Source organism: Uloborus diversus, chromosome 7, assembly GCF_026930045.1.
Source record: "Uloborus diversus isolate 005 chromosome 7, Udiv.v.3.1, whole genome shotgun sequence".
NCBI lineage: Eukaryota > Metazoa > Arthropoda > Arachnida > Araneae > Uloboridae > Uloborus > Uloborus diversus.
Genome location: NC_072737.1, coordinates 167,059,721 through 167,075,624, shown reverse-complemented (window position 1 = coordinate 167,075,624; position 15,904 = coordinate 167,059,721). Strand labels below are relative to the sequence as shown.

Here is a 15,904-nt window from a genome sequence, read left to right as displayed (position 1 = left end):
AAAAAAAAAACAGTCAAATTCTGAATAATTTTGATACCTTTTTTCGCCATTTCATTTTCGATGTAATCCAAAGTTGAATCATCATCACAAATATCATATGGCATATTTCCATCAGCATTTACAGCTAATAAATCTGCTCCCCTGAAAATTAGATGAAGAAGAAAAAAATTGAAAAGCATTCATTTTACAACGAAGTAGTTTTGACATTTCTGCCATTCAAAGATTTCCATATATATATAATTGAAAGCATATTAATTAACATTTTCACAATTTAATAAGTTTTCATTAAAATATCCTTCATTATTTACATGTTTTTAGCTATGAAATTTCATTATGATTAGAATTGAACTTTAAATTTGACAAGTGTTAAAGCATCCAATACTAGAGATAGTAACAAAAATGATTAAAATACTACTTGAAATTTTTTTTACGAAAGGAGCTTAAGTTTAACCCTCTGCTACCCACTGTGATCATGAGGTCACTTCAAATTTCATTATTGCATTTCCCTTTTAGAGCGTTATTCCTTTCTTGACCAGCGTGGCTTGAGTGGTGCAATATGGCTGCTTTACATTTAGGTTGTTGGTACTGACACAAGTTAATATTTCAGTCATAGTCACAAACCTATTTTCGAAACTTAAAAATTTCTTTTAACAAAAACTCACTTTATATGAATCGATTATTTCAGAAAGGGAATAATTCCAACTAATGCTACTGTTCATGAATCAATAAAAAGTGATTATTTCACTAAGAAATGAACTACATTCTACGAAATGTTTTATGACTAATCTAGCCACAAGTATGATCATTACTTCACCTTAAATTACATTTCATTTTGTCAGTGAAATTAATTAATTTTTTTTTTTTAACTTGGACTTCTGCCCTTTTAGCAATAAATATCCTGAAAGACTAGTTTAGAGTGATGAAAATGTAAATCAAGTGAAACGGATTTGTTTCACACTGATTTATGATAATAAAAAGTAATACAGCCGGACCTTGATTTAGCGAATTCATCGGGACCGAAACTTTTATAAGTTAAATCGGGATTACTCGTAATATCGGGGTGCAATTTTTTTTATTGCACTTTATCTAAAACTCCTAATAAGCAACTTCACAAAAATATCTATGATTAGAAAGTGTACACTTTTTATTCAGCATTCCGTGACTTATTACACACTAGTTAATTTGAAATTTTGTTGTAGAGTAATAGATTTTGACAATTTTCTTGGATACTTGGCTCAAAATAATACTCTTTTGATTTTATTGAGAGAAGAAAATACTGTGTCATTTACAGCCTACATTCATGAGATATGTTTTTAGAGTTTCAATTCCATGTAAAGCATTAGAAAAAGTAAGTTTTAATAAGTTTCATTATCGCTTTTTGCAACAGATTGGTTATTCTTTGGTTGTCCACATGCCTGTCAAAAATTTCTGATTCCAAGAAAAGTCTTTTTCTGCTTCGCACAAGATGGATAGATCATTTGGAAAACAATCCAATATTACCCCAACTCAAATTTAGAAGAAAAAAAAAATTGGTCTGTTAAAATAATTTGTTAATTCGAGGATTATTGTCGGTAGATAGGGATTTTTGCCTTCATTTTAGTCGGGGGAAAAGAAAAATTCGCTAAAACGCAAAAATCGTTAAATAGAGGTTCGTTAAATCGGGGTTCGACTGTATAACAAAGTGACAAAAATAATTAGTGAAATCTGTATTCATATATTCATTATCTTAAGAAAATACATCGGTATTTTCCTCTTTCTCTCGCCTTGTGTTAGAGAAATAAAATCTGGTGCAAAATAAATAAATTAATTAATTAATAAATAAAAAACTACCAAATTGAGATAAAAAGCAAAAGTTTTACATGTGTATAAAACTATATTCATATTCATCAAATACATCCTCCATGGAAATCTTTCTTTTCTATCCTTGTCTTGTCTAGTTTTGTGGACTAGGTTCAATGTACATATTAGTATGACTATGCTCAAAATTGCACTGAATAATCATCTTGATATTTGTTATTTCTTCCAACAGTATGAAAAATTTCCCTTTATACTCAATGTTGGCAAAGGTAGTTCAGTCGACAAGCGTTATACTTTGCAATATTCTCTTGAAAACCGCCTATAAAATGGATAGCCTGAAACCGTTCCTTTGATGTTCTATTGAATATTTAAACATCATGAATGTGGATAAGTGAAAACATTTGCCGCCCATAGAATCTTTTTCCAAAATCTCAATTTGGGAGATAAGTCCTCTTAAAAAAATGAAGGGCATCGGTTTTAGCAGTTACAAATTTCATTATTTTCAACAGATATGAGGGTGAATCTTGATGTAATTTCATAATTTCACTTATAGAAGATTGGATTTCACATGGTTATAATCTGTCATATCTGTTTAACATTCGCTTTACTGTCCCGAAATCCGGGTCGCAAAGGACAAACGAATGTCCTCTCAGAGGGAAGCCATCAGCAATCTTGTTAAATTACTTCAGTGTTAATTCTAGAAAAAGTCTCCTGCAGTGTTGTTCATATTTTGACCAGCGTATATCTCACTGAAAGCATACAGGTTTTTCGCAGTTCTTAGAGTGATGTTAATAAAACCCTTGAGAAATTAGCGAATTTCATTCCGATTCCGTGATTTCGAATCCCGCCATAACCCCCCGAACTGATGAACCCATCATTACTGAAGATATGCTAGATCAAAGGAGTTGTTTGGTTTTCCTTTCCCTATAAAAAATTTCTCACTATGTCACTGTCACCAACAGCGCAAATGTTTCGCCGCCAGCTCAATAAAAACAAATGAATTCTGTAAATGTTGTTTCTCCGCCTGCAGAGTGTGCATGCAGGGAAACCTGTAACCATTGCTCCAAATCCAAGACGTAAGACAGCTACAGTAAAAATCATCTCAGGGTGATCCTGTAGTTGACGAAATTCTGAAACATAATAGTAGTCATGCTTCTTCGTTTAAATTCAAATTACCATTGATTTAACACAAAAAAAGCTTTCTGGCATCAGATTGCAACCACAAAGGAAGCTGCACTGCGAGACCTTATGGCAAACTCTACATACGTAATTTCAGGTTTCTACACCATACCTTTTCGTAGTTCTTTGAGACGCACACGCAGGTACATACAGAGGTCACGTGATCTAACTCGAGGGTGGTAAAAATGGATCTTTCGAATACCCATATGATCGTATGTACATATATGCAAGTAAGACAGGCCAAAAACTAGTCAACTAAACTGGTCAAAAAAAACTAGTTAAAGAGCTTTTTATTTTTCCTTTTTTTTGTGTCATTATAGTACTTTTTGTACTTAGTATAAGGAAGTAAAAACAACAAAATATACCCTATGTATAAATATATTCTGTTTCTAAAATCCGGAGGAGTTCAACTAAAAATAGTGCTAGAAAAATAAATGGCAACGCTTGCACTGAAAAAGTTGTTTGGAAGCTTGAGAAGCATTTAATCAACCTCTTCATATTAAAAAACTATTAGATAAAATTATTAATACAAGCACACATTGCAAAAGGAAAAAAAAAAAAAAAAACGGCAATACAATACTAGAAAACCTCTAAGAAACTTTGCTTCCATAAACTTTTCTTGTAACAGAAGCTGCACCGTTACTAGAGACTTTTAATACGTAGAAGTCTAGTTACTGTCTGACCACGGATTGTATGGAAAGACAAACATCTGTTTTACAGCCGGAAATGGACGAATTTATTATTTTTCAGCGATGCCAGCATTTGCAGAAGCAGAGTCTCATTCAAATCAGCGGAATTCCGGCATCAAATTTTTACTTTCCCCCCTCATTCAGATAGATTCATCTTATCTGGATGTTGAAAATTCCATACAATCCGTGGTTGGATAGTAGCGACTTTCTATTGCAGGTGTTTTTTTTTTCTTTTCTTTTTTTTTACAGTACAAAAACTATGTGTCGCCCTTTATGCTAGAAATTCAGCTTTAAAATTAATTCTTTTTCCTTTTGATATTCAATTACTTGTTCAATAAAATTAATGCAGAACTAAAGATCATAAAATTTTACCACAACTGAGTAGAAAATACTTACTTAGATATCAGGTATTTGACGATATGTATATGGCCACAAGTAGCAGCTGCATGCAAGGGTGTCCACTGCTCGCTATCTTTGGCATTCACATTTGCCCCAAATTCCAAAAGTAACCTCATCATCTCTTCACTATCATCAATGCAACACTAATAAAAGACAGAAACCCGATATTGTAATGAAATTAAATAATGGATTATAATAGCATTAAATATTCAAACATAGTTCAAGTGAAAATCGGCATTGACACCATTCCTGTTGATTCTTTTTTTAAATGATCGCCTGAATTCGAAAGTAGTGCTCCTGTTCACCCGCATCATCCGTAATTGTACTCGACTCTTATGTAAAAACGAGTTGATGTGTGCTTCACATGACTTCCTTTTCCTCCAATTTAATGTCATTTTCCCATTATTGGTAATTTTAATGTGATTCAATAGTTTACTCTCTAAATATCAAGAACAGTGGCCAAATTAAAACCAGATTAAAAAAAAAAAAAAAAAAAAACGCCAAATTTGTCGCCAAGTTGGCGACAAACCTTGGCGACCAAAAGACTGGCGATATATCGCCAAGTGTCCGCCAAATTGTAACACTACTTTTTACATCGAAATCAACAATGATTTGATGATGATGAATGAAAGGGAGCAAAAGACCCTCTTAGAAACACCCGAATGCAACGAAAAGCGGAGGTGCACGACTAGACTCCACTAGGAGTCTACGTACCAAATTTCAACTTTCTAGGACATATCGTTCTTGACTTATGCGACATACATACGCACATTCGCACATACATACGTACATACAGACGTCACGAAAAAACTCGTTGTAATTAACTCGCGAAACGCCAAAACTGGATATTTCTGGTCTGTACGTTCCTAGGCATATATCCACGTGTGGTCGATTCGGGGGAAAAAAAAAAAAAAAAACTCAGCATTCATTCGAGGGTGAGCAAAATGGAAATTTAGGCCGATTTTTGAGTGAAATTTTTTTTGCCAATACAACACTTCCTTTTTTGTAAATGGAAGTAAAAAGGGAAGGAAAATCGGAAATCGTCAAAATGGATATTTCGCGTGTCTATACGTTCTTAGGCACTTATCCACATGTGGTCGAGTCGGGGGAAAAAAAAAAGAAAAAACATTCCTTCGGGGGTGAGCAAAATGGAAATGAAGGTCGATTTTTGAGTGAAAATTTTTTTGCGAATACAATACTTCCTTTTTTGTAAAAGGAAGTAAAAATGATCTCCTGAATCCAATATACTTCCTTTTTTGTAAAAGGAAGTAAAAATGATCTCCTGAAACCAAATAATGCCCTAGTTTCGACCCATCAACCATTATTGTGTTCAATTCACATGTAAAATGACATCCTGAATCCTATAGATTCTTATATAAAATTGGGAGGCTCTGAAAACAACGAAACAACAATTATCAAACAAATTGTGTCAGCTAAACAAAATCAACTGCTTCATTGTCCCAACAAATTACTAAAACACAGGTACTTTTTCTGTATTATTAAAATTAATTAAAATATTTTTGATATTTTTTGTAGTTTAAAAGAAAAAAAAATACAATATCTAATTTGTTTTTAGACGCATCTTTCCTTTTTAAGGGTGAAAGATGGGGAATAATTGCCAATATATCACCCAATTTTTAGAGAATAGCCTAAATAGGTTGGGAACCGCTGTTCTATGTTTTTCACATTTCGATAATTTTATGGTCATGATTTTGATTATTTGGTAGGACAGAAAGTATTAATTTAACCGTTATTTTTTTCTGAAGAGCTAAGCAGTCACCTGCAAATCATATCCCGCTTTGAGGGATCGAGCCAGTTCATGACATTGCGGCAGTTTGTGGCAAGGGGGAGGGAGGGGGTAAAAAGAGGTGTGACATCTAGGGGTGCAAGTGGACTCAAGTAAAATTTTCTGAAGACAGTAGGAAATTTTTGAAAGTTCCTCCCCCCCCTCCTTTTCCATAAAAATTCTTTAAATATGAGTAGAAAAATCATTTAAAAAAAGTTTTGAAAGTTTTTTTTTTTTTTTGAGCAATCACGATTGCTTATTGCTTGCATTTGACTGTTTTGGCGTCCTATCATTTTATTTTCCCGTCAGTACTCTCTGCAGCATCACCGTCGACCCGCCGCCTCACGATGCTGCTCCTCTAGCGAAAACCGTCTCCAGGTTGCGTCAATATCCTACACTTACACGCATACATACACGCACGTACACACACACAAACACATACACACGGCTACACACATACACACACAAACACATACACACTCATACATACAGACACCTACACATACACACACAAACACATACACACGCCTACACACATACACACACAAACACATACACACACTCATACATACAGACACCTACACATACACACACATACACACACACAAACACATGCATACACACGCATACATACAGACACCCTACACATACACACACACCTACACACAACTACCCACACACTCATGCCTGCACACAGACATAAACAAAACACACATGCCTACACACACATACACATACCCCCTAGACACAAACACACATACCCCCCCCACACACATAAACACACACACCTACACACACACACTCGTGATTGCGAAAAACATAATTTGAATTCAAGAGGTGAAATTCAAATTAATTTTTTTTAATACAGTTTTCAGTTTTAAAATGTTACTAGACCAAAATTTTCAGAAATTTTGGATCACAAACACCCCTGGTGACATAACAAAACTTTTTGGTTGAAGGAAAGTACATAAAAGGTCAGAAATGAAAAGCGTTCTTACTTGATGAAGAGCAGTGAGGCCATCTTCATTGGTTGAATCTGGAGACACACCTAGCATCAGAAGCCTTTTCACTGAAAGAGAAAGAAACATTTTGTAAAAAATTCAAAAGAAGCATAAAGATTGAAAAAAAAAAAAAAAAAGACTGCTAGGACTGTTATTCTCTGGTAGTCTGAGACTTAAGCCTCTGGTTTCAGTAAGGAAATAGTCAAAAAGATCTCTGACATTTTACAGAGCATTGTCGGCAAGTACGATCTTATGTCGAACAAAAATTTTCAAAGTCGATTAAACAAAACTCCCAACAGTTCAAAAGAGGCCAAAAAGATACAAGCAACGATAAAATTAAAATTAAAATTAAAAAAAAAAAAAAACGACTGAGTCGCAACTGTTGAATCAAGAGGGAAAATTGAAAATCCTTTCAAAAGCCTGATTTTATTAAAAATCAATATCAAGTATTTTATTTGCTATTAAACAGAAACTTGCAACACATAAAATTTTTAAAACATTGCGTTTTATTTCCTTGTCGGCCAACAATGCATTCGGTTATCGCGTGAATAAAGGCTTACGTTAGCCGTTATTAAAATCTGCTTTTAAAAAAAATTATAATTCGAATTCTATGAAACATGGAAGTTCCAAATACATTCTATCAGACGTGGAAAAAATTCTCTTTATTTTGGTAGTAAATTTAAAAATTTTTAACTTTGTTTTCACTGCAAAAATCGCGAAAAACCTTTTAGAGGTTTTAAATTAATATCTTCGTTAATTAATGTCATCCAAAGATGCAACCTAGCTAAGAACACTCTCGATCAACTCTCCTTTCGAAGATTTTTTTTTTTCTAATCGGTCCATCCGTTTAGGCGCTAGAACGCCACAGACAAACAAATACACAGATATATAGATACAGAAGCGTCAAACTTATACCCCCCCCCCCTTCGTTTGTGTGTCGGGGGTTAATTAGCTAAGAATGGTGTTGCGTTGATCGGGAAAATATCAAGTGGTGAACAGTGCGTGATGACAACAGCTGTGTGTTGTGTGAGTGTTGGGGTTTTTTTATGTTCATCATATCCGAAAAAAATATTTTTTTTTAGAAAAGAAGTTATTGTTATTTGTAGTGATTATTGATCGCCTGTAAAATAAATATTTGTAAGTTATTCATTGATTTTCTAATTTGAGAATGTGGTCTATCAATGGAAACTCGATGGTCCACCCATAGCAACCGGTTGCCATGAATGGATCACATGCTAAAATATTTATTTTTAATTTTTATTCTTTATAGAGTACATTTATCATAAAAGAGAATATTCTTATCAAAAGAGAAATATATTGAGTAACTGTTCCTATAATTAACTTAAAATTTGAGTTGGATTTCCTTTCTAAAAAAATCGGAAAATGTTACGTGGTTCATTGACGGCAATCTTCCCCTAGATGAACTTAAACAGCAACATTTCATTTAAATACAAAATTTCCAGCATACTAATTTCCATCATTTAAGTTTGATAAGAAATAAAAATACATAACTTTATAAGCTGAAAATAATTTTTATGATAGGTGTACTGGTGGATATCGCCATATCTGCCATAAAATTTTTATCTTTATTACCGCAGCCTCTAATCACCATTTCTTTTTCTAATAGATATCCCGAGAATTACCTATTTTAGAAAATTTACCAGTCATGATGGGTGCAAATTTCTTGGCCATTTCCATTCCATTTGTAGAAACAAGACACCCACAATAGGATCCTGTCGCAACTCGTGATTGCGAAAAGCGTAATTTGAATTCAAGACGTCAACATTCAAATGAATGCTGGATGTTTTTTTTATGATTATTATATTTTATTTAAATATTATTGTTTTTATTTATTTTATCTACAAACGCTCTTATTCATGATGTAAGAGTGCTTTTACTTGAGACTGCCTTGGACTCTGATTTCTTTAGATTTTTTGTCACAAAGTGAGGTTAATTATGTATACGTACAAGCGAGCCAACTAATCACTGTAGGCGGCTAGTAAAACCAAAAAAAATAATAATAATAATAATAATAATAATAATAATTTGAATTTTGACCTCTTGAATTCAAATTATGTTTTTCGCAATCACGAGTGTGTGTGTGTGTATGTAGACATGTGTGTTTATGTGTGTGGGGGGGTAGTTGTGTTTGTGTGGAGGGGGGTATGTGTATGTGTGTCTAGGCATGTGTGTTTGTGTCTGTGTGCAGGTATGAGTGTGTGGGTAGTTGTGTGTATGAGTGTTTGTGTGTGGTGGAGAATGTGTATGTGTGTGTAGGCATATGTGTTTGTGTCTGTGTGCAGGTATTAGTGTGATGAGTGTGTGGGTAGTTGTGTGTAGGTATGAGTGTGTGGGTAGTTGTGTGTGTATGTGTAGGTGTCTGTATGTATGCGTGTGTATGTGTTTGAGTGTGTGTATGTGTTTGTGTATGTGTGTAGGTGTATGTATTTGTGTGTGCGCGCGTGTGTGTGTGTAGTTTTGTATGTATGCGTGTGTGTGTAGGATATTGACGCAACCTCGAGACGGCTTTCGCTATAGGAGCAGCATCGTGAGGAGCCGGTCGACGGTGATACTGCAAAGGGTGCTGGCTGGAAAATAAAATGATAGGAACGCCAAAAACGGTGAAATAAAAGCAATAAGCAATCATGATTGCTCAAAAAAAAAATAAAAAATTTAAAATGATAAATCCACTTTTGGAGGAACATTCAGCTTCAGCTCTGAATATACGACGTTGAAATTTTTCATTTTCACATTAAACTCTAGTTAGTAGAATAAAACGAGAAACAATAAAATGCACTCATGTACTCTTTATATCCGAAAAGAATGAAAATCGATAACAATAAAGTTCAAAAAACTATTCGGAACTCTGGAAAGAAAAGCGACCATTCTCAGGAAAGACGAAAATAAATTTCCTCAGTAGAAAGTTCCCAACAGTTCGTGAAATAAGCAACATGAGGACTAGAATTGGTAATTGGTCATTTCCGAAGTTCGGTAACTCGATGGAATAAAGATGACGTCAGTCAACATCGCGATTGAGATTGAAGACAGAAAAGAATGAAGAGCATAAATAGTCTTGAAATCGTATCCCATATAACCAAATGAGTCATTTCGCTTCAAACATCTTCAATCTAGTGAAATAATAGCTAACTTCAGCATGAGGGACGGACATAAATAAATAAGTGACACAGTTGATGCTTCATTTTTCATTCGTAATTTGAGTCAAAAGTAAAAAAATATTGAAAAAAAATATGTTTAACATAAAAATGTGGTTGTTTCCATCAGTCAAAAGTATAAGTTTAAGTCACTGAAATTGATAGAATAAGCAAAAAAGAAACATAAGCGAGAAAAAACTTTCTTTTCCCCAACGCTTAATTTTTAATTAATTTTTCTAACAGTCCGATTTTGAAAATAAGGCGTGGTTTTTATAACGTGACAAATGATGTACTTTGGTGCATCTGTCTATTGCATTTCCACGTTATGATGATCAAGAAGCGAATTAAATACTGCGCTCGACCCTTGCTATCAACCATACCGTTGCCAACACATGTGAGTAAAGAAGCTATTTAAATATTGTGATCTGCGAATGGAATCAGTGAGTGGCATTTTGTCATTTGTGATGTCATCGGTAGAAGCGTAAACAATTAAGGCTCCTATATAAGGGGAGCTGACTTATCCGACATTTTGATTCCAAAATTGTCGGGCGAAAAAAATAGTATTTGTACAAAAGTCTCATTGCAGAAAATTGATGTCCAAGCTTTAGATGTGTTGCCTGATTGATGTTTATAATTTTTTATTCTGTAGATGAACACGATTTAATTAATACAAATTAAAAACAAATAAGGTGTGAAAATAAGGTTTATTGCAATAAACATTTCCCAATACATTTTTGTAGAATTTGTGAACAAGTTATCTTTCTAGATTCACCTTAAGCGACATTTTACTGAACTTATCCTCAATTATTTTACGACATAGCAATCAGCGAATATTATAACGTATTTATAAATACTAGAAACGAGGTTGGATCCAATTTTGTTTCGGAACCAAAAGAACGGATAAGTCAGCCTGTCCTTTTCAAGAAACGTTTTTTATGAAAATCCACTAGTGGCCAGTTCATATTGATCCGTCAGGGTATTTAATTGACTAAAAGAGCAGGTGAAATTGAAAGTAACATTTTATTGTTCGTGTCACTCCTATTATCAGTGTGAACGGGAAACAAATAAAATCGTCGTGAATTAAGAATTGTCTTTCAATTTTATTCAGCTTTGATTTATAATGCAGAAAGGAAACGAGAGGACGGAAATAATTAAAAAGAAAGAAATGAACATCCTAAGTTCATTGAATTAATAAGATGTTTTGTAAAAATATTTTGTATTACAGCAAAACTATAATAGAGTGGAATCTCAGAAATCCGAACCCCCGAAGATCCGAAATTCTGGATAGTCCGAACAACTTGTGAAGTGAAGGTCCAAAATTAGTTTTGAAAGAAAGCTTTATAATCGTAGCTGTTGGTTTTTCCTAAGTTAGTTTTTTAATGACAGCTAGTTATAGCAAACGTTTAAATACAATGTCAGTTTTCTACCTTACTATATCGAACTGAATTCGGTAATCTTTCGCTGGCAAATCGAACTGAATCAGTTTGATGTCTACGATATTCCAGCTACTATGCCATGGATGACGTATTATTTCTACTTTACCAGGAATAAAATTGCTATGTTATTAACCGAAAGCTTCTGGGAACACACTATAAAGGTAATAATGAGAGTTTAAATAGGCCATCCGATAATTGCGAACTTTCCGGGACCCAAATAGAGCTCCACCCCAATTAGATCGGATTTCAGAGGTTTGCCTGTAATAATAAAATAAAATCCCCACTTTGTATGTATTCAACTGAAATAACAAATTTATCTTTAAGAAGTTATTGTTAGCCCCAATCTACTTAATATACGTCAAATTATACTTTTGGATACGGAATTCGAAACATAAAACAAATATATTTCGGAAAGATGATGACAAAAATAAAGTTACAACGAGTAACTAATAAACGATAATCGTAAAACAAAAATAACAGTAACAAATAAATATGAGCAAAAGCAGAGAAGAAATACCAAGAAGGAAGGGAAAATTCGCCTGTCAGGCTAAAATAGTTTTCCCGGATCATGTTCAAGTAACGGCAAAAAGAAGTTAATTGCTAGATATTAGTCCAGGGCACGTCTTCAGAACATGAGACTGAAAATATCAGCAACAAGGAAATCGTTAAGATTTTCCGCCATTTTTCTGGTCTTTTCTGAAGAACCATTGATGAAATAGATGATATTCATGTGTCGTTTTTATCCACCAAATTAAGGAAGATGAACTTCATCCTGGGAAGTTCCTCGTAAAGTAAAAATTTTTACATGATAATTTATTGCTTTTTAAGTGAATAATATATTAATTACGTTATATGTTTATTCTGATATAATCTCGCCTAAAATTATACATAAGATTTTTTACCCTTGTCATAAATTAAGCGCACTGCATTTACGCAAACATGGCTCATCTAATAAAAAACTAGAAAGTCGACCGTCAAGGTATGACGGTGAAAATTGCTTCCACTCTTCTACATTTGAACATTTAATAGGTTGCAACTGCGAAGTGAAGGTCTAAAATTAGTTTTGAAAGAAAGCTTTTGAATCGTAATTGTTGGTTTTTCCTAAGTTAGTTTTTTAATGACAGCTAGTTATAGCAAACGTTTAAACACAATGTCAGCTTTCTACCTTACTATATCGAACTGAATTCGGTAATCTTTCGCTGTCAAATCGAACTGAATCAGTTTGATGTCTAAGATATTCCAGCTACTATGCCATGGATGACGTATTATTTCTACTTTACCAGGAATAAAACTGCTATGTTATTAACCCAAAGCTTCTCAGAACACACTATAAATGTAATAATGAGAGTTTAAATAGGTCATCCGATAAATACGAACTTTCCGGCATCCAAATAGAGCTCCACCCCAGGGGCGGCAAATAGGAGGGGCGAAAGGGGGCGGTTGCACCCCCAAACTTTTCACTAAGAATAATTAAAAAAATGGGTAAATTCAACTTAGAAAATTATTTGCATACATTTTCAAAACAGAAAAAACTGATTGAGAATAATTGTTTGCCTTTTCCAAAAAAGTAATCTCTTAATATGGGTTATAATTCAAAATTGTGTACAGAATGTTTTGATGGTGCATCTTGTATGAGATGCCCGTACAGTGTTGAGAATGCGCAATTTTTACGCGTCAACTCCATGTCATTTCACACAAACTTTATGTTCATATTATAGCTCAATGTTTAGCTAGTAAGTGTTCATTGATTCCTTGGGCCACAAATACATTTTAGCAACTCAATGTACTATATAATTTCATAGAAACGTTTTGTAAAAACATGCTATTTTTGAAAAACATTCCACATCAAAAAAATAGCACCTCAACAAATCTATCTTGGCACTTTACTTGACAATCTCTGAATACACAAGATGGTATTCAAGAGTTAAATCTATAGAAGCCCCCTGGAAGAATGACTGGAAAGCGACCTTTTCAGTGATAGAAAATCTCATGTCATTAGAATATCTATGACTTTGTTTGAATGTTTGTTTATTTTATTTATACTGCGGTGCAGTTTTTTGAACAGTCTATCATAAAAACAAAATGGATTTCAATCCGTTAATCTTAATTCTTCGATTAACAATTGAAACTCAGTAATTTTCGCACTAATGCATACTTGAACCAAGTGTGTGACAGAACTTTCCATAAAAGATTTTACTGTATACCATTGTAGAAGAGGTGACAAAACCCACATGAAGTTTTAGTCAAAATATTAAATCAATATTTTGAATAAAATAAGCGTTTCTTAAGAAATTGAGACAGAATTTGATGAGATACATTTATTATTGGTCTTAAGTTCAATATTATGTAGGTCGGTTATAGAAAACGAAAAGGAAAATATTACACTTCTAAGTAAAATTTCTAGCATGAGGGAAGAGGAATTGTTTTGTGAACTGCGACTATGCTTTTTAATGACGCAAAATAAATACTAGCCGAATTTAAAAAGCTTTCTTGGTTACTTTAAAGAGAGGGATCTGAAGGAAATGTGTTTTTTAAAATAACTTTCTTGCTCCCATTATTATTATTTTAACTGTTTCAATCAGGTCTTTGAAAGATGACTTTTGTGTCTCAGGAGGTTAGGGAATTACCTTCGAAGCGCAATGAGGCAAGCAAGACCTTCATCTTTAGCTATACTGGCAATAAAGCAAAACACTGGATATTGATTAAATACAGTTACAAAATCTTCTCTTCTTCCTGAGTTCAAAAATAGCAGATTAAAACTTTACAAAAAAATAAAAAGTACTACCGAGATATTTTGTGAGATAACTTAGTTACAAAATAAAATTAAAGCTTCGGTCGCAAAAATGTTAATTTTTCTTAACAAACTTAATTATTCTTAACATTAAAATCATTTTATTATCCCTTCCTGTTAACCAATAAGTATTTTATACTGTATTGAGGAAATTCATGTTTAAGAAACTCGACCCCCCAAACGAAATGCTGAAATGCCGCCCCTGCTCTACCCCAATTAGATCGAATTTCTGAGGTTTGCCTGTAATAATAAAATAAAATCCCCACTTTGTATGTATTCAACTGAAATAACAAATTTATCTTTAAGAAGTTATTGTTAGCCCCAATCTACTTAATATACGTCAAATTATACTTTTGTATACGGAATTCGAAACATAAAACAAATATATTTCGGAAAGATGATGACCAAAATAAAGTTACAACGAGTAACTAATAAACGATAATCGTAAAACAAAAATAACAGTAACAAATAAATATGAGCAAAAGCAGAGAAAAGAAATACCAAGAAGGAAGGGAAAATTCGCCTGTCAGGCTAAAATAGTTTTCCCGGATCATGTTCAGGTAACTGCAAAAAGAAATTAATTGTTAGATATTAGTCCCGGGCACGTCTTCAGAACATGAGACTGAAAATATCAGCAACAAGGAAATCGTTAAGATTTTCCGCCATTTTTCTGGTCTTTTCTGAAGAACCATTCATGAAATAGATGATGGTCATGTGTCGTTTTTATCCACCAAATTAAGGAAGATGAACTTCATCCTGAGAAGTTCCTCGTAAAGTAAAAACAATTTTTACATGATAATTTATTGCTTCTTAAGTGAATAATAAATTAATTACGTTATATGTTTATTCTGATATAATCTCGCCTAAAATTATACATAAGAATTTTTACCCATGTCATAAAATACTAATAAAAAACTAGAAAGTCACCCGTCAAGGTATCACGATGAAAATTGCTTCCACTCTTCTACATTTGAACGAAGCAATTGCTTGTTTGATGATATTTTGATACTTGAAATTTTAACCCCAACTCCAGTGTATTAACCCCAACTCCTGTGGATAGCGTTAATTTTCAACCATTTTTTCGTTTCTTCATTCCCCTGAAATGACACAGTCTTACCAGTAAGACAGTTAAGTAACCGGATCGAGTTCAGTCTTGTCACAATAAAACCTTTCCCTGCATGTCAAACATTACCAAAACATATTATTAAATTACTATCATGCCATGGCGAGAGTTTCATTGTTGAAACACACGGGTTACTCGATCATCGGCTATTATTTATATGAGGATACTCGTGATTCTAATTATTAAGAAAATTATTAATTGCGAATGAATGAAACGAAGACTCTCGCGCACAAAAGGATTCTTATTTTAAAGTGAAACATTTGATGAGCTGCAGCCGAGAGCCCTCCGTGATCTATTTACATTTCGTAAAAAATATTCTGATAACTTGAATCCCGATAGACAGGTGATTACACAATTCCATTTGTCAAAATCGGGGGCTACGAAAATCATTTCGCTTTGCCAATAGCGTACCAGGAGAGCAACTGGGCTTGTAAGAAATCTCCCGTTTCAAAATGAATTCATTCAAAGTCAGACGTCTTGTTACGAGAACCATATTATACTTGTTCAGTAAATTACCACCCATCAGCCAGGGCTAAAGTCCTCGGCTGGAA

The 15,904-nt window shown here is 33.6% G+C and overlaps 1 protein-coding gene across 1 annotated transcript in view; it reads right to left on the bottom strand.

Annotated features, from left to right (window-relative positions):
• The window catches only part of LOC129226289 (protein phosphatase 1 regulatory subunit 16A-like), a 223,300-nt gene that overhangs the window by 20,487 nt on the left and 186,909 nt on the right, over positions 1-15,904 (bottom strand). Inside the window, exons 4-6 of the mRNA XM_054860892.1 lie at positions 6,849-6,919; positions 4,062-4,207; positions 38-141 (exon numbers count right to left, since the gene is read on the bottom strand). Of these exons, the coding sequence (XP_054716867.1) occupies positions 38-141; positions 4,062-4,207; positions 6,849-6,919 (321 nt within the window). The remainder of the gene's footprint in view (positions 1-37; positions 142-4,061; positions 4,208-6,848; positions 6,920-15,904) is intronic.